Genomic DNA, 26,755 nt, shown 5'->3' on the forward strand with positions numbered 1-26,755 from the left:
ACTGCCACAGCAGTACCAAAGAGGAACATAGCACAATTATGGGGCTCAGAGGCGGCACCCACCGTCGAACAATGGGCCACGGATATAGACATTTGTATTGCAATGGAGTACACAGTTTACGGTGCAAGAGGCTACCCTAAAAAAGCAAAGAGGATCTGGTAGAAATGGGAGGACTATCGATAACGTGCCCCTCCCCTACCAGATGACCAGAGTCTGAATATGTGTCAACTGTGCAGAGACTATTGTGCCGATACACGCCATAGATGTTTGCTCTTGTTCTACAATGACCCCTTCTTTTTCTTTTCCCTTTCTTTGCGGTTAGTTGTGAATGTTGTGTTCGGAGAGCTTCTTGTACGGCTCTCCCAGTTGTTGTAATGTTTATTTAACCTTGTATGAAAATTCAATAAAATGTTTCATCAAAAAAAAAGATATCCATACATCTTTGGGGTAAATTGAGATGGCCGAACTGTGACTTCAGGAGCCATGCTGCCAAGTTCATCGAGTTGGGTTGAGGATGCACTGTTTGTCCTTCGTGCTGGGAGAGTAGGTTGTACCAGCACGGGAGTCTGATGGGGTCGCACACCGCCAGTTTGCGTAGGTGTGGAACCCGTGGTTGTCTTGCCCACATAGGAGCAACTAGGGTGAGCGTCATTGATTCCCTGTGCATCTTGTTAACCATCTTCCTCATCAGAAGGGTTGGTGGAAAAGCGTAGGCAAACATCCCTGACCAATTCATCCATAGAGCGTTCCACTTGGAGCCAGCCTGGCTGGGGGAACCTGGATGCGAAGTCTGGGCATTGTCTGTTTTCGTTTGTGGCGAAAATGTCTATGGTGAGAGAGAAGAGATCTTCTACGAATTCTTCGTGTAGTCGCCATTCGCGTTCCTCTGGGAGGGGATCTCTGCTCAGAGCGTCTGCTAGTGAATTGCGATCCCCTGGAACATGTTGGGATGACAGGTAAATCTTCCATCTGAGTGCCCATTTCCACATTTTCTGAGCAAGCTTGGACAGATTTGGTGAACGAGTGCCCCCTTGTTTGTTTAAGTAAAACATAGCTGTCGTGGATTTGCACCGACAGGTTGGATAAGAGGTGTTTGAATGCCCGAAGCGCTATGAAGACTGACAGAAGTTCTAGCAGATTGATATGGTTCTGAGTCACTGTGTAAGACCAGAGACTCCGAGCTGTGTGGCAAAGGTAGTGAGCTCCCCACCCTGACAGGGAAGCGTCTGTTGTGACGATGGCTTGTATCTCTGGATCGTAATAGGGTTTCCCCTTTATAGAAATCTCTCTTGTCCACCAGCGAACACTTTGTACTAGTGTTGGCGAAACAACCACTAGATCGTCCCACTGACCACTTGCTTCAGATCACTGTTTCCCCAACCATTCCTGCATGGGTCGCATGCACAGGCGCGCATGGGGAACCAGGTAAATGCAAGTTGCCATCATGCCTAGCCATCATGCCTAGCAAACACATCGCTCTGCATACCCTTATTTGGCGACCGGACTGATATTGAGAAATTTGCAGCAACGGATTTTGAATTCTTTCCTCTTGGGTGTTTAGGACAGCTCCTAGGAACTGCTTTGAGGTGCTTGGGACCAGGCTTGATTTTTTTCTCATTTATTGAGAAGCCCAATTGGAAGAGGAGGTTGATTGTTCTTTGAATGTTTAACCTGCAAATTACGAGGGGTTTCCCCTGTGATGAATCAGTCGTCCAGGTAAGGGTACACCTGGATTGTCTCCCTGCGTAGGTGCATTGCCAGTACCTTGGTGAATACCCTTGGAGCCAAGGCTATTCCGAAGGGCAGCACCCTGAACTGGTAGTGCTGGCTGTCTATCTTGAAACGCAAGAATCTTCTGTGCGCTGGGAACATGGAAATATGAAAATAGGCATCTTTCATATCCAATGTTGCCATGTAATCCCCCTTTTTTAGTAGGGGGATTACCTCTTGGAGTGTAGTCGTGCAGAATTTTTGTGGCTTGACATACTTATTTGCAGGGCGCAAATCTAATACTGGGCGCATCGTTCGATTTTTTTGGCACAAGGAAGTAGGTTGAATATTACCTGGTTGCCCGGGACGAGTTCTATTGCGTCCTTTGCAAGATGAATAGCGATCTCTTCGAGGAAGATTCTTTGGTGCGCCAAGAAGTGTACTTTGTGTCTTGAAGGATGGTTGCAGGGGCGTTCTAGTAGCTCTATACAGTATCCTGCAGACACTGTGGACAGCACCCATCTGTCTGAAGTGATCCCTTCCCATGCGTGGGTGAAGGTGGAAATGCGCCCCCCTAATGGGGATGCATGGGAAAGGACCCGGAGCTGAACGTCGCTGTTTATTGGGTGGCGTACCACCTCTACCGGGGCTACCTCTACCCCTAGTGCGGCCTCTGCGCTGACCTCTGGTGAAACCCTGAGTAGCCTGGGATTGATTGCTGCCCCATGAGGTTCCTTGATTCTGATCGTATTTGTCCTTAGCATCAGTAGTGGAGCAGAGCGCATGCAGCTGTACAGAAAGACACTGCTGACCAACACCCTCCCAGTGTACCAGGTAGTAGCAGAGGAAATCAAGTGTGGCGGATGCAAACCACTAAACAATTGGGTAAGAAAACTGAGACAAACTGGAAGAGCTAGCCTGCACTGAAAACCTCATCAGCAACCCGGAAAGAGTGAAAACTAAGATGGAGCTGCAAGACTGGATCGCCACAATCGACAAGATCTTGTCTAACAAACTACTAAAACACCTCCTACCCGCCCACAATAAATTGAAAACCCCAGTGAAGTATTGTGAAAGATTTCCGGATAAGGCACTGAGGAAACTCTTCAGGAGAGCCTGTCTAAATCTGCTACACACCAGGGAAATTTTAGCCATCAGATCTTTGTCCTCCACAACCACATGTCAGCTATGTGAACAGCAAGATCAACCTGAAACTATCGGGCATCTGCTCACGACCTGTCCCCAAACGAGTAAGGAAGGAGAGGCATACTTAGCACCACTCATATTCTACCCGTCTGCGCTAGACGAAGAAATCGGATGGAGGTGATTAATAGCAGGTGATTTCGGCTAGATGGTCTATGGCAGCCGCAAAACTCTTGGACCTAGCCCTGAAAAAAGCCAACCTTGCAATGGAAATTTCAGATCCAGCACAAACTGACATTACGTTAATAGGCCAGAAATAAACCCCCAGAGTCGGCCAACACCTTGACCGGCCCACGGATGCCAAACCCAGTGACTAATGCCAGCTCCTTCTACTAAACAAGTGGTGACAAAAGTGGTGATCTAAGTACAAAGATGCAACTACTATTGAAGAAGAAAAATTGCAAAAATCTTAAATAGTTAAACACAATAAAAAATAAATTTGTAGTTGGAACCCCTCTGGGAGCTTTGGCTCCACTTTGACCTGAGGGCTTATTTGTCAGTTGACCGAGGGATTTTAAGGTCTTGTATGTGTCCTTAGCCGTCTTTAGTGCCTCCTCCACTACTTTCCCAAATACGACATTCAGCTCTACCGGCATGTCTATGAGGGTGGCTTGGGTCTCTGGCTTGAACTCGATTGTCTTAGCCAAGCATGGCGCTTTATTACTGTGCCTTCTGCTATTAATCTCCTTGCATTATCTGCTGCATCAAAGTTTGCCTTAAGGATGCATCCAGACACAGATCTTCCATCTGATGCAATTTGGGCCAACTGGCTTTTTAGTAGTTCAGGTGCAGAGGCTATTAGGGCACCTACTTGTTCCCACTGGTGGCATTTGTAGCTTGCTAACAGAGTGGTGGTGTTAGCAATACATGCCCGATATGCTGACGTGGATGCCACCTTCCTCCCCAAAGCATAGATTTTCTTGCTCACTTTGTTGGTGGGGCGGGGGGGTGCACCCTCTTTCTGGTGGTCGTTACTACCAATGAGTCGGGTTTTAACTGACCCCTTATGTACAAGGGATTAACTGCACTAGTAACATTAGGGGTTACCAGAGAGGGATCAATTCTGCGCTGGATTGATTTTAATATGGGGATAGCTTGGGCAATGGCTTTCCTGTCCCCTAGGATCTCTTCTGCGAAATCCCTATCTTCTTGGACACCCTGTTTGTCTATTTGAAATGGGCTGCAGCTTTAGCTAGTACCTCATTGAGTAGTGCTTGATTATCAACCGGCGAGTCATTCACTGGGGGATCCTTCGGAATAGGGGAGTCAAGACTGTAGGCTTCCGCCTCATCTTCCTCTTCCTCTTCCTCTTCCTGGTCCTCATTATCCCCATAGTAATCAACCCTGTCTGGTCTTCGATCATCTGTGTTTCTGACTCCTCACCATCTGGCTCTGGGTGGTAAGGCTGAATTATTGAAGGGTCTGAAACCAAACCCTGCGCTGGAGTCTCAGAACGGAGCATTTTAGTAGGGGATTGAGAGTCCTTGGATCCCAAAGGGACAGAGGTAGCTGGTGTATTTTCATAGCTATGGAAATAATTAGGGTCCTTTTCGTAGAAGTCTAAAAAAAAGGAAATCCTTCTCATTACCCTATCAATGTCCTGAGTTCAATTGCTTGGAACTGGGAATAACCCTCTCCTGCTGTGGTTCCTCATCCATGCCCATATCCTGAGGAGTGGGAGGAACAATCTTTTCCTTGTTGACAGGGTCAGGGGCCTTGGACTTTCCTAAAGACTTAGGGTCTTTTTGTTTTTCCTTTTGAACCTGATGTTCTGAGGTTTTTTTTTATGTTTTCCCCCCTCCCATGACTAGAGGAATGTTTTCCTGAACCTTTAGGGTTTTCTGAGTGTTTCGACGCTTGGCATCGAGATTTGGAGGTGGTGGCATGAGATTCGGGAGTCTTGGAAGAGGGGCGTTGAATCTCGGAAGTAGACGTCGAACGTGCTACTTGGGGGAAGAGGTTGGCTTCGTCGTCTGACGACCAGGCCTCAATGACTTTTGGTAATGTGGCACCTTTTGCAACACTTGATGGTTGTGTGTCGTGAGGTGAACGTGACCGGGAACGCACAAAGGACACCAAAGCAGTGGACCGCTCTCTCGATGCCTTCTTTTGCCGATCGCTCTTCATACGTGTCGAATCTCGGCTGGGGCTAATGTTCGTGGTGGAAGAGGTGTGTGTTGCGCTCTTGCCGCCGGGTGTTGTCCCCTTATCTGAACCGCTGGTTAGTCCTCCGAGGTCGGGGGCTGTCGCATGGGTGTCTGACGTCACCCCTGTGCCCTCGCCGTCCGATAAGGCAGCATCACTGAAGGAACCCACGGCGTCTATGGCCTCTAGCCTGTCCGCTTCCAGGATGGATTTCCCCGGGAGGTGGACAGCCATGAGGTAGATGTCTTTCTCCAGAGCCCATTCCCACATGCCGACTGCTTGGTTGCACAGTGCATGGGATCTGGTGCCCCCTTGCTTGTTGACATAGTACATGCTGGTGGAGTTGTCTGGATAAGAACTGCCTTGCCCTCAATAAGAGGGAGAAAGGCCTTGAGAGCCAACCGCATGGCCTTCAATTCAACCCAATTGATGTGGGACTCCTGCCGAGTCCAGACTCCATGAATGCTGTGGTTGTCCAGGGTGGTTCCCCAGTCCTCTTGGGAAGAGTCTGCAGTAACTGTGACCTGAGGGTCCGGCTGCCGGAAGGGCTTGTGCTGCCTCAGGTTGAAGTCTGCGAACCACCAGTGGAGGTTCGAGAGGAGAAAGGGAGGAATGTTGACTGGCTCCACTTGGGAGCCCATCTCCTGATTCCATGAGGCTGCGAAGTGCAGCTGTAATCTCTGCATCCTGAGTCTTGTGTGGGGCACGGCCAAAAGGACCACATAAGCCCCAGCAGGTGTTGGTGCCACCAGGCCGAGGTCACGGGCCTGGAGAGGAAGTGAGCTGTAGCTCTCTTGATGGCCTCAAGCTTGTCCTCCAAGGGAGAGACTCACAGAGCTTGTGTCCCAGATGAGGCCCAAGAAGGTCAGGCTCTGCGTGGGCTGCAGCTAAGACTTCTTGAGATTGATAGTGAACCCCAGGTCGTGGAGAGTGTTCATCAGTGCAGAGGCAGTATGCTGAACTTCCTCCAGAGAGGTGGCCCGGACAAGATAGTCGTCCAGGTATGTGTAGACGTGGTGGCCCTGAGCCTTAAGGAGCGCTGCCACTGCATTCATCAACCTGGACATTACCCTGGGAGCAGAGTTAAGGCCGAAGAGCAGCACCTTTTATTGGTATGGAAGCCCATGATCCTGAAGCGCAGTAAGGAACGATGCGGCCATGGATGTAATTTTAGGGGGGGACGGGAGTGTTTGTCCCCCCCAACTTAGATTGCCCACTATTTTGTCCCCATTCATTTGAATGGGGCACCTTTTCTTCAGAGGTCATGTCCCCCCCAGCATTTTCAGCAAAGTTACTCCACTGGATGCGGCTGCCAAATCGGGGCGTGTAGGTAAGTGTCCTCCAGATACAGGGAGCACATCCAGTCTCCCCTGTCCAGTGTTTCCGCAATAAGAGCTGGCGTAACCATTCTGAATTTTTTAGAGGGAGGGAGAGATTGAGGGTGGAAAGGTCCAACACAGCTCTTAGGCCAGACTGGTTCTTCTGTATGGCCAAAATCCTGGAATAAAAGCCCAAGCCTCGCTGGGAGGCTGGGACTTCTTCCACGGCCTGGCTCGATGAGCGACCGGATCTCCGCCAGCAGAGTTGCTGTCCCAATCTGTAGGAGGGGAGTGGAGGGCAGGAGGGAGGAGAGGAAGGTACCGGTAGACGGTACCTCGTGGAGACTACAGAGAGGATTGAAGGGGTCCAAAAAATTCTGGTGCAAAAATTGCACGTGAAAAGCAAGCCTGCTCAACACAAGAGACACGTGGGCCCGAAGGGGCGTGTCATGCCTTTTTTCCCCTCTGAGACTGTTGCGGAGGAGGGGGATTGGAAAAAATCCTTGCCCCCCCCTCCCTTTGTTGTTTCCTCCGATGCTGACTCAGAATGGTCTGAATGTCTGGACCTCTGTTCTTGGAAGCCTCGGAACCCGCCAAACGCCCCGCCCCTTGCCGGAGCGTTGCTGCAACTGGGTGCAGACCTTGGGCGTGGCCTTTCTAAGAATTGATAAAAACTTCACGGTTTGCAAGTTGTTCTTTTCATCTAATTCCTTGTCCGTGGTGGAGTGGAAGAGGTCACTGCTCTCGAAGGGAGGGTCCAATATGCATTCCTGGACACCGGGTTTAAACTTAGTAGGCTGGAGCCAGGCCGTCCACATGTCCGTGGCAAAGCAGATGGCGCGGGCAGAGGTATCGATGTGGGCCACGGAGGACCACATAACACCCTGCGCTGCCAGCCTGGATTCTCCTGGTCCCCGCCTTGACTCTCTAGAGTGCAGTTGAGGATACGCCCAAAACCAGAGTGCCCCCCCCCCCTTCAGTGGGAGTGTCTGCCTGTACCTGGCATTGAGGCAGTCAATAGGCCGGGTGAGGGCGGCAGGAGCCACCCCTTCTCAGCCAGAGAAACTACGTCTGTCCGCATAGGAATCCCGACTTGGTAGGGGGTCTTAGGGTGAGGACTTTTGCTAAGACCCCGTCCTCGGGCTGTTTTACCTAGGGCTAAGGAGGGCCCAAGTACTCTGCCAAACCTGCAAGGCATTTATGGAAGGCCCCGGCTGAAGATGGCGTGTGGGGGTCCCCCACCTCGTCTGGGCCCGCCAGGCTCGGGGGGGGGGGTCCAGAGTTGGTGGAGGAGTGTGGGGCGCTGTGGGCTGTGGATCCAGAGCCGGTGACTGCTGAGGAGGCTGGTGTGGAACCGCCTGTATTTGTGGGAGGCAGCAAAGCCTAAATCGGAGGAGCCGGCTGGGACAGCAGCGTCTGTTCTGGGGACTGTGGTACCGGGCCATCGGAGGAATGACTATGGGCGCTGGTGGGATGACCTGAGGGAGCATGTCCCTGATGGCATCCAGGAGGATGGCCCCCAGCCGGGGGTTCACATCAGCCCTAGGAACCTTTTGAAGAACCGGTCCTCAGAGGCCACAGAGAGAACAGGAGATATTGACGCGGTGGCCACAGGCGGCTGGAGCCAGGGCACACACTGTCTGGGGTGCAGGAGGAACCTACCCTGCGCTGCTAATGGATAAGCTGTAGGTCACATACCTGGTTGACGCCAGTCCCACCTTGTGACTCGTACCTCCACCCGCTCCGCCAGAGGGGGTATCGGGCAAGCAGCCATTTTGTTTGGCGCAGCAGACATTTTGTTGAGCTGCGTGCCATGTGCCAAAGTTAAGGTGCCTAGCTCATCCGACCCAGGCCCGCCCAAGATGCTTGATATTGTAAAATGAGGCCTATCCCGCACCTCAGGCCTAGCGCTGGAAGGCGTATTGCCCTCAGGCTGTAGTGCCGGTAGTGCTGCGTGAAGGCTACCCCTTGGACATGATGTCGGTAGTAGGGCGCTGCCCCTCGGCAATAACACCGGTAAAAAACTTGCGGTCCCTCAGCACAGGCACCGGGAGGATCCGGAGACCCCTTTGCCGTGAGGCCGGTAGCTGGACTAGCTTTGGTACGTGTGCCGGTGTTAGAGTCCAAAGGGCCACTCCTGTTTGGGTGCTTCCTTGGAAAGGCAACGCCCTTACGGGGTATGATGGTGATTTAGAGGCCTTACCATCGGTCTCGAGCGATGTTTGACGAAGTCCTTTAGGTCCTCCAGAGAACTTTGGAAGAGCTCCCTGCGCCTAGCTAGCCCATTCCTCAATGCCCATGGAGTCAGTGCTTTGCACGTGGAAACAACCTTCCCAGCTGTGGTCTGGGCCAAAGCAGCGGAGGCAAAAGGAATGGGGGTCGATGTAGGGGAAAGCCCCTAGCAGGCTAGAAACCTGCGGAAGTCGACATGTGTTGGGGAGGAGCGTGGTGTCGGAGGACCCAGTACCTGATTGAAAAGAAAAAGACAAAGATAAAAGAATATCCGGGGAAGAGCACATGGTATTACGTGACCGAAGCCAAACCCAGGAGCGCTGTTGAATTCGGCCCGTTCCCATCGGCGCGGAAAAGGGGACTGAGGCGTGGCACCAGTGGGCGGAGTCAGGTGAGTGCATGCTCCCAGGATCGCACCATTAAATTTAAAGGGGAAGAAGATTTTCTTCTGGTGAAAAAGGTTCCGTCTACCGCCCCTCGCGAGGGACGCACATACAGTATGGAGGGACGGGACGCAAGGGTTTTCCCTGCGTTTCTCATCCAGCTGACTCAGAAATGCACCTATTCCTGTATTTGAAGCATTCATTTGTACAATAAAGGATTGGTTGTAGTCAGCAGCTCTTAAGACTGGAGCTTGACAAAGGGCTTTCTTAAGTCCTTCAAATGCCTTGGTGCACTCCTCATTCCGCCTGACCTTCTGGGGGAATTTGGGTGAGGAGACCACATTTAATGGAGAAGCTATGGTCCCATAGTTCTCAATGAAGTTCCTATAGTAACCGGTGAGACCTAAAAAGGCTCTCACTTGGGTTTGAGCAGTAGGTGTGGCCCCAGTCTTGTACAGCTTGTACTTTGCTAGGCAATGGGCCTTATTTCACCTCCTCCTACCTCATGTCCAAGGTAGACCACTTTACTCTGACCAATTTGACACTTACTTGCCTTTATGGTCAGATGGGCCTGCTCAGGAGCCTGCAATACATATCCTAGGTGGTCAAGATACTCTTTCCAAGTAGGGCTGAACACTGCAATGTCATCCAAGTATGCCATGCAGAAGTCTTCCATCCCATTCAGAACATGATTTACCATCCTTTGGAATGTAACAGGTGCATTCTTTAATCGAAAAAGGCATAACCTTAAACTGGTAGAAGCATCCTGGGGTCGCTTTGACTCGACTTGCTCCTTGCTCCTCTAAATAAAGTTATACCTTTGTTTGCATACCATAGGTATTGAGTTGTTTTTTTTTATGATTGTGTTTATATGATGTTCTAGTACTTACTTACCCAAGAATTATCTTGGTCGACGTTTATTTAAATGTGACCCTTTATTTATACAATACATAGTGTTTCTTTGGACCATATTTATGCTACAATTTCTTTGTATCAAGCTACATCCCTCTCTCCCTCATAAGATAAGCCTGGCTGCTCTGTCCATGCTACCACAGCTACAGGTGGTACAGCATCATACTAAGAGTGGAACTTATGTACTGCCTCAGATGTATGTTTTTTTGAAGCCTGTTGTTGGACTTTAGAAAAACTGTCCTAACAATGAGTTCAAGGCTTTCGATAAACACTTTAAGGCATGGGGAGGGAGAGAAATAAATGAGCATGCCTTTGAACCAGCAGTAAAAAGCCTTATCCACCCAGATGCTCCCGACGTTCCATTCATTTTTCCTGCATTCTTGCACGTAATCCTATTTGCTACCACCATTTCAAGTCATAGCCTTCGGCACACATTCTACGCATTTTCCCTGAAAACCCATAAGCCATCAGCTCTCAATGTAACCCTCCATGTAAGTGGACCTTTCTCGTCATAAAAAAAAAGTCTCTGTGCTCCCAGGGAAATTATGCTTTGCATCCAAGAACCCAATCCAGCCATAAAAACCTAACAAATGACTTTCCATTCAGTTCTTGGATTCAGCCCGTTACAATGTCATCACAACTGCCCATTTGCGATTCACTTTCTACCCCCTTCCGTGACTTAGGTCATCCATCTCTACAAACCAGGCAAAAAAACACTTCCTGCGAATCCAAGAACTATGCAGCCTATTAAAACCCCTAATAGCTGAAACCTGCATTCTGCGATGTCTCCATTTATCCACAATAAACCCTATATTTCCGAATGCCCTAAATGTGCCTGCCAATTTAAACAATTGTTGAATTCCCACGATAGTTTCCACTTCAATGGACTACTCTCTTGCATGCAAAATGCTCCCCACTACATACTTCTCAGTGCTACGAATTGTACATTGCACAATACATTGTATCCATGCCATTGCTACTCAAGTTGCTGCCTGTGACTCTAAAACCCCCACTAAAATACAAAGTAACACATTTCAATTCTTCCAACTAGATTGAACACATATTTAGTTGCAACATTCCATTTAACCCAGCCACATCATGGCCTAGTACAATGTACGTAGCATGAACCTCTTTTCCGTGTTGGGGTCGACGTTTTCGGTCCCAACACATGGCAAGCAAAAACAGATCTACAACCAAAAAAAACCACAAAGGGCTACTTGAGGAACGTCAGATTCAGCAAGTGGCAGTAGAGGGGAAGAGCATATATATCTGAGTTACTATTGACCGCCGACTTACGTGGAAAGCACATCTGGCCACTTTGGATGTGGAGATTCATCAACTGCATCGTTGACAGCTACTAAACGGTTCGGTTTCCACTAAAACAGTGGATATACTATCCCTCCTCCCTTGTCTGTATGTACTATTACCAACATGCTTTCGCTTTAAGTAATACCCTAGCCCTCTATATGATATATACAACCACAGCATTTAACAATTAGATATCATACATGTAGCGAAGCACATCCATGTTTGAGCAGGTCAAAGGCATCATAGCCGATCTGCACTCTGCAAAGGCTACCACGACTTCTGATTGCCACTAGGCAGCCAGGAGCAGTATTTGATTATTTTCTCTTTTCATGCAATGTTAATGTATAATGGATGCACAAAAAGACGGAATTTGAGAAACACATTTTTTTTATGTAGTTGATTTATTCTAAGCGGCACTATTATTGCCATTTCGGCATGGATTTTGAAATTGTGAATTCATTTAAAAACATTGCAGTACTCTCATCTTTGTCTTGTATGTTAGAGGAAATTGTCTACATTTTCCTATGAGAAATGTATACCATCTAATTGTTACAAGATGGCAGCCTTACAAAACATGCTAAACAAGCGGCTTCTAGCAGGTAGACACTCTCCATGCGCAATCAGAGAGTTGTTATGGGTTAAATTTCAGTCCATCATCTGTGTTGTTTGTAAACCTACGTGATCAAGCGGTTTGCATACCGCAAAACGCGTCGTTCTTTTTTGGTTCCTTTTCCTGTTGCATTTATATTAATAAAGAAAACGTGCTGCCAGGAAATATTGAGGTGTTTTTTCCACTTAATTGCCGCAAGGATATTTTTCTCCTGTTGCAGCTGCTCTCTGGAGTGCATTCCACTGGTTGCCTTTCCTTCGAAAAGCTTCATTTCATCATTCCTATATATATATATATATATATATATATATATATATATATATATATATATATATATATGAGATAATACTGAAATTGGAATATGGCATTGAGGGGTGGGGAGAAATGAACAAAAACGTGTTAAATAGATTGAAAACTCTTAGTTTAAAATCTTTGTTAAACTTATTGAACAGAACACCCATGAAATTCCTAGAAAATGAATTGATATCCTTCATCCTTTATGTCAAAACTATGTGTTACGTACCAACATAAACTGGTTAATGCCAGACCTATTAATCTCCATTCACCTGTTTTAGATGAAGCCCAGAAGACCCCTAAGCTTCCGAATACAGGCTCATATTATTGAGGTGTGATCCAAGTGGAAGGAATAAAGTAGATATCGATAATAGGCCAAGGTCCAACTACAAAAACCTACTTAAATCTAAATTTCAAGAATTAGATCAAGAGCAAAAATGGATTGACCTGGCAGCGAAGAGATGCAGTATCGATTATGTGGGGTTACGTGAACCTCAACCTTGTCTGGCGTGCTACCTCTACGCTTTTCCCAACTTCTTTTTACTTACCGATTATATGAAAATAAAATTCAACCTTGTGGACACGTATGCAGTTTTGGGGGACAGACTGTGTCCCTATGGCGGAACGGAAATGCAAATTATGTATCTCCAATGTAATTGAATCTGTGAAATGTCTGGTCTGTGAATGCCTCAAAACTCAACGAAATATAGCTTTTCTTGAAAAAGGGGTATTTGGATAGTGACTGCTTATGGTTACAGTATATTGAAGGCAACACTATTAAGCTAATAGATCATCTAAGACATGGGTGCATATTCAATCTCGTCTTGACATAGGGAATTCATTATTGGAAATTGCCTTGACGTAGGGTTGGTACTGTTTTTCATGGTGTAGTCTACTCAAGAAAATTATCTTTCGAAACAGTTTTTCTTTCATTTTTTGCTGGTTTTTGGTGATCTCTTGTAATTTTTTATAAAAAGTTGCATGTATGGATGTATTATGATAATTTAAAAACAGTGTGCTTGATATATTTTATTGTATCGCGCCCAAACAAAAGTGTTTCAGAGCGCAACGAAGCAAGGGAGGGGAAACAAGGGAGGACAAAACAATGATCTTACTAGGCCCGGTGACATTTAGAACGTGCAAGTGTAGGGCAGAGTGAAGGGGGAGAGTGCGAGGGGCAGGGGTGGAGTGTAAAGTACTGAACACGTGCTAGAAGAGGTAGTGGGGTCAGCAGGTGGTCAGTGCAAGAATAGGGGGTAGACAAAGGGTGTCTGATAAGTGCTGGAAGGGGACTGTAGGGTGGCAGATACAGACCCAAGTGCAAGGGTTGCCAGTAGGCAGTGCAGCGAAATCAGAGGGTAACCAGGTGCCAAAGCTGACAGATTAGCAAGGGAGAGGAAGAACGAAGGCAGAGGCAAAGAGGAAGGTCTTGATGTGTTTCCATAACCGAAGATGGTTCTCCTCAAGTTTCAGAGAGGCAGGGAGGATGTTCCACAAGGAAGCCCCAGCTGAGGAAAGGGATCTACCACCAACTCGTTGCTTGGAGAAGCAACTGACCCACATTTACCTTGATAGGGTTTGGCTAACCTCTCAGAGCTCCCTGTTAACTAACTATGGTGGCCTCCTAAAATCTGTTCACCAGGCCAAGTTCTGGAAATCCATCTTAACACATGCTAATAGTGAAGATCTAAAAATATTTTAACTGCTTTGGTCATACAAAAAACAGGTGGCTTGAATAGGACATACATCGGTAATTCACATATTTCACATGCCCCTCACCTACTAGCAGCACAGACTTCCTTTGTTTTCTTGCCTTCCAGAGAAGCTAAATGTTGTTCCAAGGCTTCAAGCAAACTGCTGGGTGCCTAAAGATAAAGACATTCATTAGACACACTGTACCAACAATCTGTACAGTGATCTACAAGATTATTTATGTAAATATTCACTTACAAACAAGTATGGCAAACATACAGCAATAGAGTAAATCTATGAACACTTGGAACAAAGGCAGAGAACACCTGTGTGAACTGATCACTTTTGGTCCATGCCTTCACACCTTGATACTCATTTAGCCAACAGCTAATATTTTGAAAGAGTGTCAATCCGTCTTTGATCCAGAGTTGAAGATTGCTTGGGGATACATTTTATTCAATGTATATTCAGTTTGGGCTTCAACTCTTTGTTCAAACGAATCTTATGAAAAATGTGGCTAGCACCCATTTAACAATTTTCACTTTATCAAGGTCAGTTTATAGATATTTTATCCGTAAAGATCATGAAATCAATTTGTGTAAGTCAGCATGAACAGAAAATCTAGAAAGAAAAATAAAAATATCAAATCATGCTAATTATGTTACAACCTTTACTATTAAATTCTAACTTTTACATAACCTTTTTAAATTTCTATTAAATGTGTTTATCTATGTTTAAGCAATATTAATAAGGTAACGGAGTGTACATATTAAATGCGTACAATAGAGCATCTGGAAACTGAAGTTCCAATTAGCAGATTCACATACTGCAGGATTGCAACACAGTGCTCAGACACCTTTAAAGGTAATGATATACCATGTGAGCAAAAAAAAAAGAAACAAATACTGTTTGTGTTGCTACAGCGCAATTCATATACATTAGGCTACCTTAAATTGATTCATATGCTCAGGCGTCAGAACTGCACTGTTGATCGAAAACCCCAAAACTGCTAGTTTGAATTAATTATATTAACGTCCACTAGCTACAGCAAAAGTATATATTTTTTTGGTTGAATCAACATTGCATGATTTTTACGATTTTTAATGCTGAAAAGGGTACACATGCTCAGTGACTGCTCCTTTATAAGTGCCAGTGGACACTGCGTCATTGCTTTGGGTGAGATGCACATGTTAATCTAAACATTCTAATATGTTAGAATGTAAATATTACCTAAACTTACAGGTCACACTAAAGCAGTGCCAGGCAGCAAAGTACACCTTGGTATTTTATTTACACAAGGGACTGTGACGTCTGCTTCTGATCAGGGGAGTGTCTCCCACTACACATTTTTTTATTTTAGAAAGCGGGCTCTGCATAAAACGCGGAGATCAATAATGAAAGTCTCACCACTTCATTATTGCGCGAACCACGTACACACACTGTCTGCCAGAAAATAAGTCCTCTCCTATCAGCCGGCGTGCGCTACTGTAAACATCAACGGCCATCCGGTCATGTGCGGTCGTGTGCGAGCAGGTAAGTGACGAATGTCTATGTAACCTGGTGTATGCAAGCGTACATGCATACAAAGGGGGCTGTCTGAGTGCGTGTGTATGAATCGGTCTGCATGCAAGTGTGTGTGTGTGTGTGTGTATCTATGTGCCTCTGCTTTTATGCAAACATCAATAATGTGCAATGGTTCAACCCACCCTCCATTCTGGAGGAGGCAAGCCCGCACAGCGGAAACACTGCGCGCTCCCACAGCTGCAGCAAGCAATGTACCATTCAAATATCTAGCAGTGGATTCAGGGACCACTGTGGATTGGTTAGGGAGAATTATCCTTTCTGTGCTAATTCCCTTCTACCTTAGAGACCCCAGCTCTTTTGCTGGACTTTGGGACTTTTAGATTTTCTATCATGGAGTGAGTGAGACGTTTTTTCACACTCATGTATCTGATTTGTATGCCGTTTCTTTTTGGTTTTGGAGTCTGACAAACTCCATATGCATCACCCTTTGTATTGCGACACACAGCACCCTCATTGCAGTGTCACAGAGAAGTCCCTTGGATAAACTATTTCCAAGAGTAGTAAAGTAACATTGACTTTACTTACCTTTATCTCTTTGTAGACACAGCACACCATCTTATGTGGAGTGCTGGGGGGTTACTTAGTATCCCCTTTGTCTACCTTCTCATGTAACATTGTTCATGTTACCCTTACTACAATTAATGGCTGGTGGCAGTGGTTTAATTTTCCCACCATTGTGTGTTTTTAGCGCAGGCTAAATCCTCAGATGCAGTATTGCACCCATGGGTGCCCATTTTGTTAAAATGGCTCTGGTCTTGTCTTGCAATTTCTTGCTTGTGAGATCCTTCTTGAGTTTTACTATGCGCGCCAAACCGCTTTGGTCCCTTTGTTCTTTTTTTCTTTGGCGGGGTTCACTGGTGAAGCCTGTCTCTGGCTCCAGCGTGTCTGGCAGGGCTGGAAGCGAGAGAGCTTCCCGAAACTCCCTGTGCTTAGTCTCCTTGGTTACAGGAATGCACCCAAAGATGATTGGCTGGCTGACCTTGGAAGACAGCCACCCTGCTGTGTGAGTGACAGCTAGGCTGCGAATGAATGGGAGAAACCTGCATAAAAGGCGAGGTCTTTTGAAAGCAAGGCAGAGTCTACCACTAGACGAAGGAACCGAAGAAGAAACTGGACGAGAAGCTTGATGCACCCTCCTGGACCGTTGCTTTACCAAGTAAAGCTCTACTGCAGTGCTGAAGGCTCCAGGTTTCGAACAGACTAGAGGAGCCCAGAACGGACAACTTCTTCCCTTCGGTTGGTGGGACCAACTGACCCCAGGACGAACTTGACTGGAACCACTCTCCCTGCTGGCTGTACTTCTTCGCTGCTGCAGAAACCGAGTGCCAGGGGACAGGAACACCAGGAATGAGTGCATTGTCTTTAATCCGGAACAGAGTCAGGAAGATCCTAAAGAATCCCTCAAAGCAGGACGACCCAAGCCTGAGGCACCTCAGCAGAGTTCTGGATCCCAGAAGCAAGGAAAGTCCACAAGGTGTCCATGAAATGCGGTGGTGCTATTCACGAGAAACTGAAACCGCAAAGTGCCGCTAATCTGAACTTTGCCCATTGCTGCGGCCAACCTTCTAATCGTAGTGCATGTTAGGCAAGATTGTGTGCAGTACCCTTTGGGAGACTACAGCAACCTTGACCTTCTTGCAATAGGAGCCCAACCTTTGTTATAAGTCTATACTACACAGGTTGGTAGTGTGGCTGAGCAGCCAGGCTCATCTTAAGAGGGGTCAATGTGAGCAGTAATGTAACACGGATGTTCACAGTGACAGTCTTTCAAATAAACACATATACTCAAGGTTTCTTGATTAAACAATTATTCATTTAACAGTCAGTTATTTAAACCTTCAGAAGGGAGCAAAACCTGTAACAATTATAATACACTTCAAAACACACTGTTTCTCTAAATAAGATGATACCCATTGGAGATGACACACAGACCCTTCCTACACCCAGATGTGACAAATAGCTAGGACACAGTGGACGTGATTTACCACTGGTACATTTAGAGCAATACTGAGTTTGGGGTGCAAAAGATAGAATGGAGGAATAAAACCAAGGTTAAAAAATAATTCAGAAACTGGTAAGTACTTTTCAAAACCTTCCAATGCAAAGTAAATTAACCCTTTCCTCTGGGAAAGGCAAAAGCACAAAGTTAGAGGCAGACGAGTCTCAAGGAGCCAGGACAGACAATATTAGTTGAACAGAGTCTAGGCGGGGCTGAAGATCTTCTTTGCAAGTAAGTAAAAGTTTTGCACAATGTTTTTAGAAAAGTTGGCAGAAATAAGATTCACTTGAAGGGCCACAAGCTGGGAGGCTTGTGAGGGCAAAGCTGCAAGCAACTCTGCAATCGCAACCAAGACAAGGCTCAACTGAGAGCTGGTAAGGCTAAACAACAAGAGGTAAGTCTGTCAGGAATACGTACTCTGGGCACTGTGCGCCTAGATCAGGTTTATTGAAGTCCACTGGGGAGAACACGAAAGCAGTGCAACACAGATAACGTAACAAGATTAGAAGTCATGTACCAGTACGTGGTTACCGGTGTATGGGAGTTAGGAAGTCTGTTTTCCGTGGTAGCTGAGGTTGCCATGGAAGCTATGGGCTCCGTTGTCAAGGGGAGCTACCTCACATCTAAGACTCCGATGTCGGCGTCATGTGACCTCCTCTATTTCAGTTCAACAGCGGTAACGTCTCGTTGCCTCGGATTAGCGCTGTTAGTGATCCCTGCCTATAGTTATGTTTCTTGACCTCTTTTTGTACCCTTTGACTTGTCTACGGATTGTTGACTCTGGTATCAGACCTTTTTGGCTCTGTCCCGCGACTTGTTCTTTGCCTTAATCCTCGTGTCTCATTCAGATCAACTGGTTTACGACCCGGACCAAACTTGGATATTTCTATTTGCTTGCCTTCAACACCCAAACCATTGATCACCTGCTACGATTCGGACTGCTTTTGGCAAACTACATAACCGTGTGCCTTGGTTCATTTCACGTCAATCACCTCTGAAGATTTATGAACTAAAACATCCACTTCAACGTTACACCGTTCTACCTTACCCCCTAAGGATATTACTGGAATCAGGACTACTTCCGGCACACAGACTAGAGACTGTTGAAGGTTGTGTGTGCCCTCTAGGCGTCCTCGTGCTAGGAGTGGACATATTTAGGCGTCTGCGTGCCTTCCGGTATAGTCTGTTTTGGATTGTCTACTCATCCTTAATATTAAACCTTGGAACATTTTGAACATTTAAAGACTCATGGATCCCTTGGTAAGATCCTTCCTGTTCTTTGGAATACTTTATTTTCATTTCTTGTTCTTCATAAACTGATTATTTTCCTTCTTATAATTCTATACAGAAGGCTTAACCACCCCCTGTGCATACTGTGCTATTTACCTTTTTGGAATTGCTGTTATTTGGACACAGGTAAGTGTACAGTAAGACTCAGTAATTCTGGATACTTCTTTCTTGCATACAAACAATAACCACAGTGTTTTCTTTGCAGCTACCAGAGTCTCGAGGGTATCCGGTCTTTCAATTAATTGACCCCTCTGTATGTTTTATTGTACATCCAGAGGGTTACATTAGTGGGAATAATTCTTCTTCACTACGGGATCAAGATTTTGGAAGTAGAAAGTCCTCTTAGGGTTACAGTACCTTTGGTTAGAAGAAATGGCTCCAGCCGGCTTCTGTTCCTGTGTAGCTCTGCAGATCCTGCAGTTCCTGGGCCTCATTTGTGGGACAAGAGGGAGGACTTCTGGAGACTCCTGCAACACAATGGGTCGGGCAGCAGCAGCAAAGGTCAAACTTCAATTCGGCGGCATTTCGTGGTTTGAGCTCCTTGCATCTATAGCGAATAGCAACACTGTGGTTCTTGGATACCACTTCATACTTTTCTCGCATCTGGGGTCCGGCACTCTGTTGAGGTGGCTCAGGCTTGGCGAGTCCTGCTTCCGGGAAGTCCGTAGGATCTTCCTGGGGCTCGGGTCCGACTTAAAACTGATGCACTCGATCTGGTGTTCCTCTCCCTGGCACTTTGGTTCCAACAGCAGTGGAAGTACAGCCAGCTTCGAGAGGATTTCTAGACAAGTTCACTTTGGGGTTGATTGATCCCACCAACTCAAGGGGAGAAGTCGTCCTTGCAGGGCTTCTCTAGTCGAAACGAATGTTGAGCTTCAGCACAGCAGCAGGGCTTCACCGGGCAAACCAACGGTCCAGGAGTTGCAGCAGGCGCCTCTTCCAAGTTCTTCTTTGGATTCCTTTGTCCAGTGGTTGACTCTGCCTTCCAAGCCAAAAGGCCTCAACTTTTATGCAGGTTTCTCCCAATCATTCGAGCCTTGCTGTCAATCACACAGCAGGGTGGCTCTCCTTGCCAGACAACCAGCCGGCCAATCGCCTTTGGGTGCATCCCTGTAACCAGGGGGATTAAGCACAGGGAGTTTCTGGCACCTCCCTCAATTCCTGTCCCTGCCAGACATACTGGAGCCAGAGGCGGGCGTCACTCATGAATCCCGCCAAAGGTAAAACAAACAAAGGGAAAAACATGGATTGGCGCGCAGAGTAAATCTCAAGAAGGGCCATCCAACCAGAAATTGGAAAAAAAAAAAAAACAAGACTCTGGCCATTTTGACAAAATGAGTATCCATTGGTGCCTTACTGCAGCTGCGAATGCAGCCTGCGGTAAAACCAACCAATGGTAGTAACAAGTAAACCACTGCTACTAGCCATTAATTGTAGAAAGGGTCAAATAAAAATGTTACGTGAGAAGCTAGACAAAGGGGATATCAAGTAACCCCCGTTAGGGAGAATTCTCTCTTTAAGACGAATTTCCTAACCTAGTAAGTCCCCCAGCAGCTTTGCTGGAGTTTTTTTCTCCTGCCACGAGTGAGACTCTTTTCTTCCCACTCTTGGTCATGCTTTATGGTATTCCTTTGACTGTGAATGTGTTTTATGGGCTATGGGGTCCTTTACTCCATAGGGTCTCATGTGTTTTTACGATGTGTTTTACACAGCACCCTCGGTGCAGTGACACCCCACCATAGACTCCATACCCTGGGAGTATGCACCCAAGAGGCTAGGCCACAACCACCACAACACAATGCAACCATGCATGGGATGTGGCCACTTACCACAACCCACAAATGTGACGCAGGCACCGGCACCCCTACCCAACCCCCCAACATAATACAACCATGCAGGCAAACATGCAGCCACTTACCAGAACCCACACACATAGCACAACCTCCGGTACCCCTACCCACGTTTGATCACATACTGTTATTTTACTACCAACCAACAAAATCTTGGGAACATTGCTCCTGCACCCCTGACTGTACTAAGTACTGATAACCAATACATCATAATACAGTAAAGTACTCAGTCATCGGCCAATGGGCACAACCCAAACACATAATCCATCCACTGGAACCCTATCCATTTGTTAACAGACAGTATTGCAACACTTCATTCAGTGGACACACTACAGGACTATTGACTCCTTCACCTGCAGGCATGGACCGAAAACTGTCACCATAGGCATGCAACCAACAATGTGTAGTACACTGCTCACAAACAACACACAAGGCAACAGTGTGAAACGTACTTGCAACCAGTGGGCATACTGTTCGGTGCAAAGGCTCTTCCCATGCACCGAAGCCGTGAGATGCTTACCACAGTCAACACAGCACACTACACCCAATGGAAATATCCTGGTATCGTCTGCAATGCACGCCCCATCCCCAATTCAGCCTCCCTGCAATCACCACAGAAGCTAGTCACCTGACGAGCTACCTGCGAATTACAACAGTACTCGCGGACACCACTCCCACACCACTGTGGCCTTCCACCTAAATAGATGTATCAACCACTTTTCACTCCGTCACCCTTTTCATCACCTATTCCCACCACCAGATGCCGCAAACCATGTTTCCAGCCTCTTTAGTCACCGCAGTATCCTCTGATACAACAGAGACGTTTCCCAAAATTCTGATGCACATCACGCTTTCCTCCAGCCAACCACCAGCCGCGTCCAATGTTTGCCGACAGAAACACCAGCAAGCTATTGCATGAGGCGCTCGTTGCCCACCTTGATGACTAGTCTTAAATCATGCCCACTGGGCTCTAACCTAAAACCCCATGATATCGCCAATCAATACCATGACTTCCTTTGGAACTCTTCCTTGGGGTCTCCTGTAGTATTCCGTGGGGTTGATCAATAAAGCATTCGCACCTGTTGGGAAGATCAGACTTACCTCTAGCAGCATGAATTGGCCAATTAATTAACTGTCCCTGTAAATTTTTCCTGCATCCCCTATGGATTCAGTGAGCTCTGGACCACATTTTACCATATCTGTACTTATATGAGATTTTAAAACCATTTCTAGAATAATACATTTCCCTTCTGCTATGGTAAACATACCTGAAACCCTGTAACTGCATGTAACAATGTTAAATGTCTCGGGAACATAACTGTTACTGAATTGTTCAATGAATCTTGGAAGCTTTTGATAAGGTTTACTACGTTCCCATCCCCTTTGTGGCTTTAATAAATTATTTGTATGTATGTTTTGTGTTTAGGCCTTAGTGAATTTTGACCTATTTGTCCCCTGGGCAAAATTATGTTCCTCTATTTCATCCAATAGCCCTGCCGTTATGTGTTACTTATTGACCATCAGGTCCAGATACTTTCACATATACTAGGGTTGGGCTGTGTCTTTAGTACACTCCACTCAGTTGTGTAGCCTACTGGGCATTTACGGTGGGGTTTATGCCTTCCTGGATTCCACATCCCCCAGACTTTATGCAGGGTTCTCACCTATGGTAGAGGAGCAACATACAGACATTGGGGTTAGGTGAGTGTGAGAGAGTGTCTCTCACTCACTCACTCACTGCTGGGGATCTTAACATCCTCCTGGATTCTCCCGACTCTTCAGGTACTTTCCGCAACCTGTGCAAATCTCTCTCCAATCGTCCTTCTGGCCCAATGCACATCGCTGCCCACACCTTGGATACTCTTATCTCTACAGACATACATCTCCTTACCCCTCTCACTAACTCATTCCCTTGAACCTTTGAGACCACCAGCTATTTTGCTGGACGTTAGGACTTTTTAATGTTAACTCTAGAGTGAGTGAGGCCTTTTTCTCACTCTCTCATGTGTGTTCTCCTGATTTGGATTATACGTTTCCTCTGTTTTTGGAGTTTGACAAACTCCATAGGCATCTACTTTTTTTATGGTGACACAGCACCTTCAGTGCAGTGTCACAGAGAAATCCTTTAAAAATGCACACCACGGTAGTTAAAAGTAAACCACTGCCACCAGCCATTCATTGCAGAAAGGGTAACAAAAAAATGTTACATGAGAAGCTAGACAAAGGGGATACTAAGTAACCCCTCCAGCACCCTATTGTAAGATAGTGGGCCTCATTACGAGTTATGCCGGTAAGGGGAAAATGATGCTGGTATGTAAATACCGGCATCATTTAACGTTCCGTAGCATTCTGACCCACAAACCCGGTATTAACGGCACCGTTATTTACGGTGCCGCTAATAGCGGCATAGGCGCGTACACGCGCCTCCTCAGGTAGTAAATACCGGCATGCCGGTAATAGGGGGCAATCACAACCCACGCAAACATGCAAATACCGGCATCGCGAACACGGTAATAACGGGCTGCATGATGCCGGAAAAACAGGCATCGCGGACCACCCGCAAACAGCAACCAAGATACAAGGCAGCTGCCACAGGTGCACACAATCCCCACAGGTGGAGTCAAAGGAGGCTGTGCCAGTATGAACTGAGCACACCCACACACCACAACCCTCCCCACAGATGTAGGCAATGCAGAGTGGCCCAGTACAAAAGGAGCACACCTACACACCACACCCCTTCCTACACCAAAATGCTACCACTAGCATTTGCAATCATGGCGCAGGAGGACATGCCTATACTGCTACAACTACAGCAACAACAACAACAACAACTACAGCAGCAAGAACAGGCAGCACAGAGGAGACGCAGGAGGAGAAGGAGGGTGAGACAGGCCCAGCAATTACCACCAGCGCAGCCACCAGCGCCTCGTAGGCAGCCACCAATCCATCGCACCAGACCCAGCCCATTGAACCTAACCCCTGAGCAGATCCACACCCTGTACCGGTTGGACCGCGACACCATCACCACCATAGTGGACATGATACACAACGACAGTGCCAGCCACATACAAATACGCACTGCCATCCCCCCACTACTGAAGGTGGTGTCTGTGCTACACTTCCTGGCCACAGGCACCTACCAACACACAGTGGGCCAGCTGCACGGCATTTCACAACCACTATTCTCACGCATGCTGAACCAAGTGCTCGATGCCCTCCTGAAGCACGCAAGCACCCACATATCCCTACCACGGACTGGCAAGGAGATAGCCGAAACCAAAGTAGGCTTCCATGCACTGGCCGGCATGCCCAATTGTGTTGGTGCCATCGACTGCACCCATGTGGAATTGGTAGTCCCCCATGCCATAGAGGCGGTGTACCGCAATCGCAAGCAATACCACTCCATCAATGTGCAAATGGTATGTGACTCCAGCAAAATCATCACCCATTGCTGCGCCAGATTTCCTGGATCCACACATGATGCCATGGTACTGCGCAAATCCATGCTACCCCGACACATGGAGCAACATGCTGGACCACGTGCCTGGCTGCTCGGTGAGTTGCACAACAGGCCCATGGCCATGCTGTGGGGTACTCATGTGTGCAGATGCAGAAGGGGGGGATAATACACCTGGGTGGGAAAGGGGGGGGATAGTTCACCAGAGTGGGAAAGGGGGGGGGTAGTTTACCAGGGTGGGAAAGGGGGGTTAAAAGTAAAAAGTTTAAAAAAAAAAAAAAAGTACACCTGGGTGGCAATAGCCAGTGAGTGGAGAATGAATGCAGAGCTAAACACTCCTCACCTGACACAGCCAAACGGAAAATGACATCACTGGGCCACATATCACAAATAATGCAAATGGATGACAACAAGTAAGAGGCACAACCGGGGCACCATGGTGATGGCAAGCAATGCATGACTGAATAGGATGGCAACTGTGCCAATGCAGCCAGTGTGACCATGCAAAGTAAAGGGTACACAGCATGAATTGGAGGCTAAACATTGTTGCAGTGCCACAGCACATCTGCCTCAGCATGCATGATTACACCCTGCATCATCTATTCAACCCCATCCAGTGTTCCACACCTCTTTCCAGTATACATCCCATATAGGTGACTATTTGGTACACGTACAGGGACATTTGCATGCTCACACCTAATAGCTGCTGCCATGACGGTGCTCCCTGAAGGTTTCAGTTCAGAGTGACACACACCTATTTGTATCTGCTTGCAGGTGATGGAGGATATCCCTTGAGGCCGTGGCTACTTACCCCTGTGTGGAACCCGCAGAACAGCCATGAAGAGGAGTACAATCGTGTGCACACTCGTACCCGTGTCGTGATTGAGCAGACCTTTGGCCTGTTGAAGGCGCGGTTCCGCTGCCTAAGCAGGTCTGGTGGGGCACTCCTATATAGCCCTGAGAAGGTGGCAAAGATCACCATGGCCTGTGTCATGCTGCACAACATGTGTGTCCGAAGGAATGTACCACTGCCACCTGACATTGACATGCATGGCCCGGCTGAGGATGAAGGGGATGGAGACGGAGGCGAAGGAGCCCCCCTGCCAGTACGTGATGTACGGGACGGCCATGCTGTACGCCAAGCACTAATTGACGAATACTTTTAAGACACAGGGACCATGAATGACTTTTGTCAGTCAGACACTGGGCCAATGTGAAAATGCACAAAGGGAATGTTGTAATTTTGAGACTGAACACCGTAAAACATTAAATGGATGCAAACCAAAAATGACAATGTCCAGCCATGGATTGTTCTCCAGAAAACTTGTGTATTATATGAAAGTGCAAAACTGTGCCCACTCCCCCCTCCCACGATCCCCCAACAAACTCCCTCACCCACCCCACAGACCCCAGTGAACAGCCCAACAAACTCCCTCACCCACCCCACAGACCCCAGTGAACAGCCCAACAAACTCCCTCACCCACCCCACAGACCCCAGTGAACAGCCCAACAAACTCCCTCACCCACCCCACAGACCCCAGATGTCCCCATGTGTGCAACAAACAGTGTTGCCTTCAACAATCCTACTCCTCACATTTCTTCCATTTTTCAAAAAGTCACTTTTTGGCGACTTTCAGGTCTGGGGGTGCCGTGGCCATGCACCGTGCACTCCTGCGCGTTAAGCGCACAGGGCTTGATTGGACAGAGGTGGAAGGTGTTGACGTGGTCGAGGTGTCAATTGTCAATCCTCTGTCAGACCCATGGTGTGGCTGCTGCACTTGCCTGATGTTGGCTAGTAGGGCCTCGGTCAGTGACCCCATGCACTGCCTGAATGCAGACGTGGACGCCTCCACGGCTGCTGTATTTGCGGCAATGGCCGTGGCTATGGCCTTCATGGCCTCATTACCGGCAAGGACCTGTTGCCGCATTATCTGCAGCATCTCGTCTTGACGGGCCTCCACCCTTGCCAGACGGACCTCAAAGGGGGTTTCTGTCGCAGGTGTACCGGTGGAGGGCTGGGTGGCGGAGATCTGGGTGGTGGCAGGCACCTGCGTGGGGCCCTCGTCCTGGGCACTGTCGTCCTCAAATATGCTGATGTCCGAGTCCCCTAGGTCGGAGTCAGGGAGACATGGGACATCCAGGCTCTCTGTCTCCGCAGGTGGGAAGGGCGGGGGCCCAATGGGTGTTGGGCTGGGCGATCCCGAAAATTCTTCGGCCTCTTCAACCACCTCTGTGGACAGGACGTCCGTGGTGGCCGGCGGTACAGCTGGCACTGTCGCAGCAGGTGCCCCCTGCAGAGATGATGCCTTGCGTGGCACACTGGGGAGTGGTCAGAGGAAATTTTTTGGAGGAGGGGGTTGCGGTGTCCCTGGTCCCCTTGCTTGCACTGGATGTGCCTGGCCCCCTGTCCTGGGTTCCACCTTCCTCATCGGTGCCTGGGGGATAGAAGAGATGCAGGTCATCAGTGAGATTGCCAAATGGCAGCTGTGATTTGTGGCAGTGTTATATCTTGATACATTCAGGCACGATTTCATTTCTGTTGTGTGGCATTTGGTGTACTGAGGGGACATGTTGGTAATGATTGCATGGCTGGTGGCAATGGATTGTCTAGGTGTGGGGGGACATGGGCCTGGATGGGTTTACAGATTTCACGCAGCATGCGTGTGGTGCAGGGGGTGGCAATCAATATTCTGTTGGTGAGTTGATGTTGCCTTGGGTATGGGAATTGCCTTGCCTATTCTGACTCCCACCTCACTTGTGTCACAT

The 26,755-nt window shown here is 47.7% G+C and overlaps 1 protein-coding gene across 9 annotated transcripts in view; it reads right to left on the reverse strand.

Moving 5' to 3' along the window:
• The window catches only part of LOC138480864 (phosphatidylinositol-binding clathrin assembly protein-like), a 1,856,059-nt gene that overhangs the window by 1,344,034 nt on the left and 485,270 nt on the right, over window positions 1-26,755 (reverse strand). For all 9 annotated transcript variants that reach the window (XM_069612639.1, XM_069612640.1, XM_069612642.1 and 6 more), the window contains exon 9: window positions 13,896-13,981. In XM_069612639.1, coding sequence (XP_069468740.1) covers window positions 13,896-13,981 — 86 coding nt within the window. The remainder of the gene's footprint in view (window positions 1-13,895; window positions 13,982-26,755) is intronic.

This window comes from Ambystoma mexicanum, chromosome 5p (genome assembly GCF_040938575.1).
Source record: "Ambystoma mexicanum isolate Mex_15411 chromosome 5p, UKY_AmexF1_1, whole genome shotgun sequence".
Taxonomy (NCBI): Eukaryota; Metazoa; Chordata; class Amphibia; order Caudata; family Ambystomatidae; genus Ambystoma; species Ambystoma mexicanum.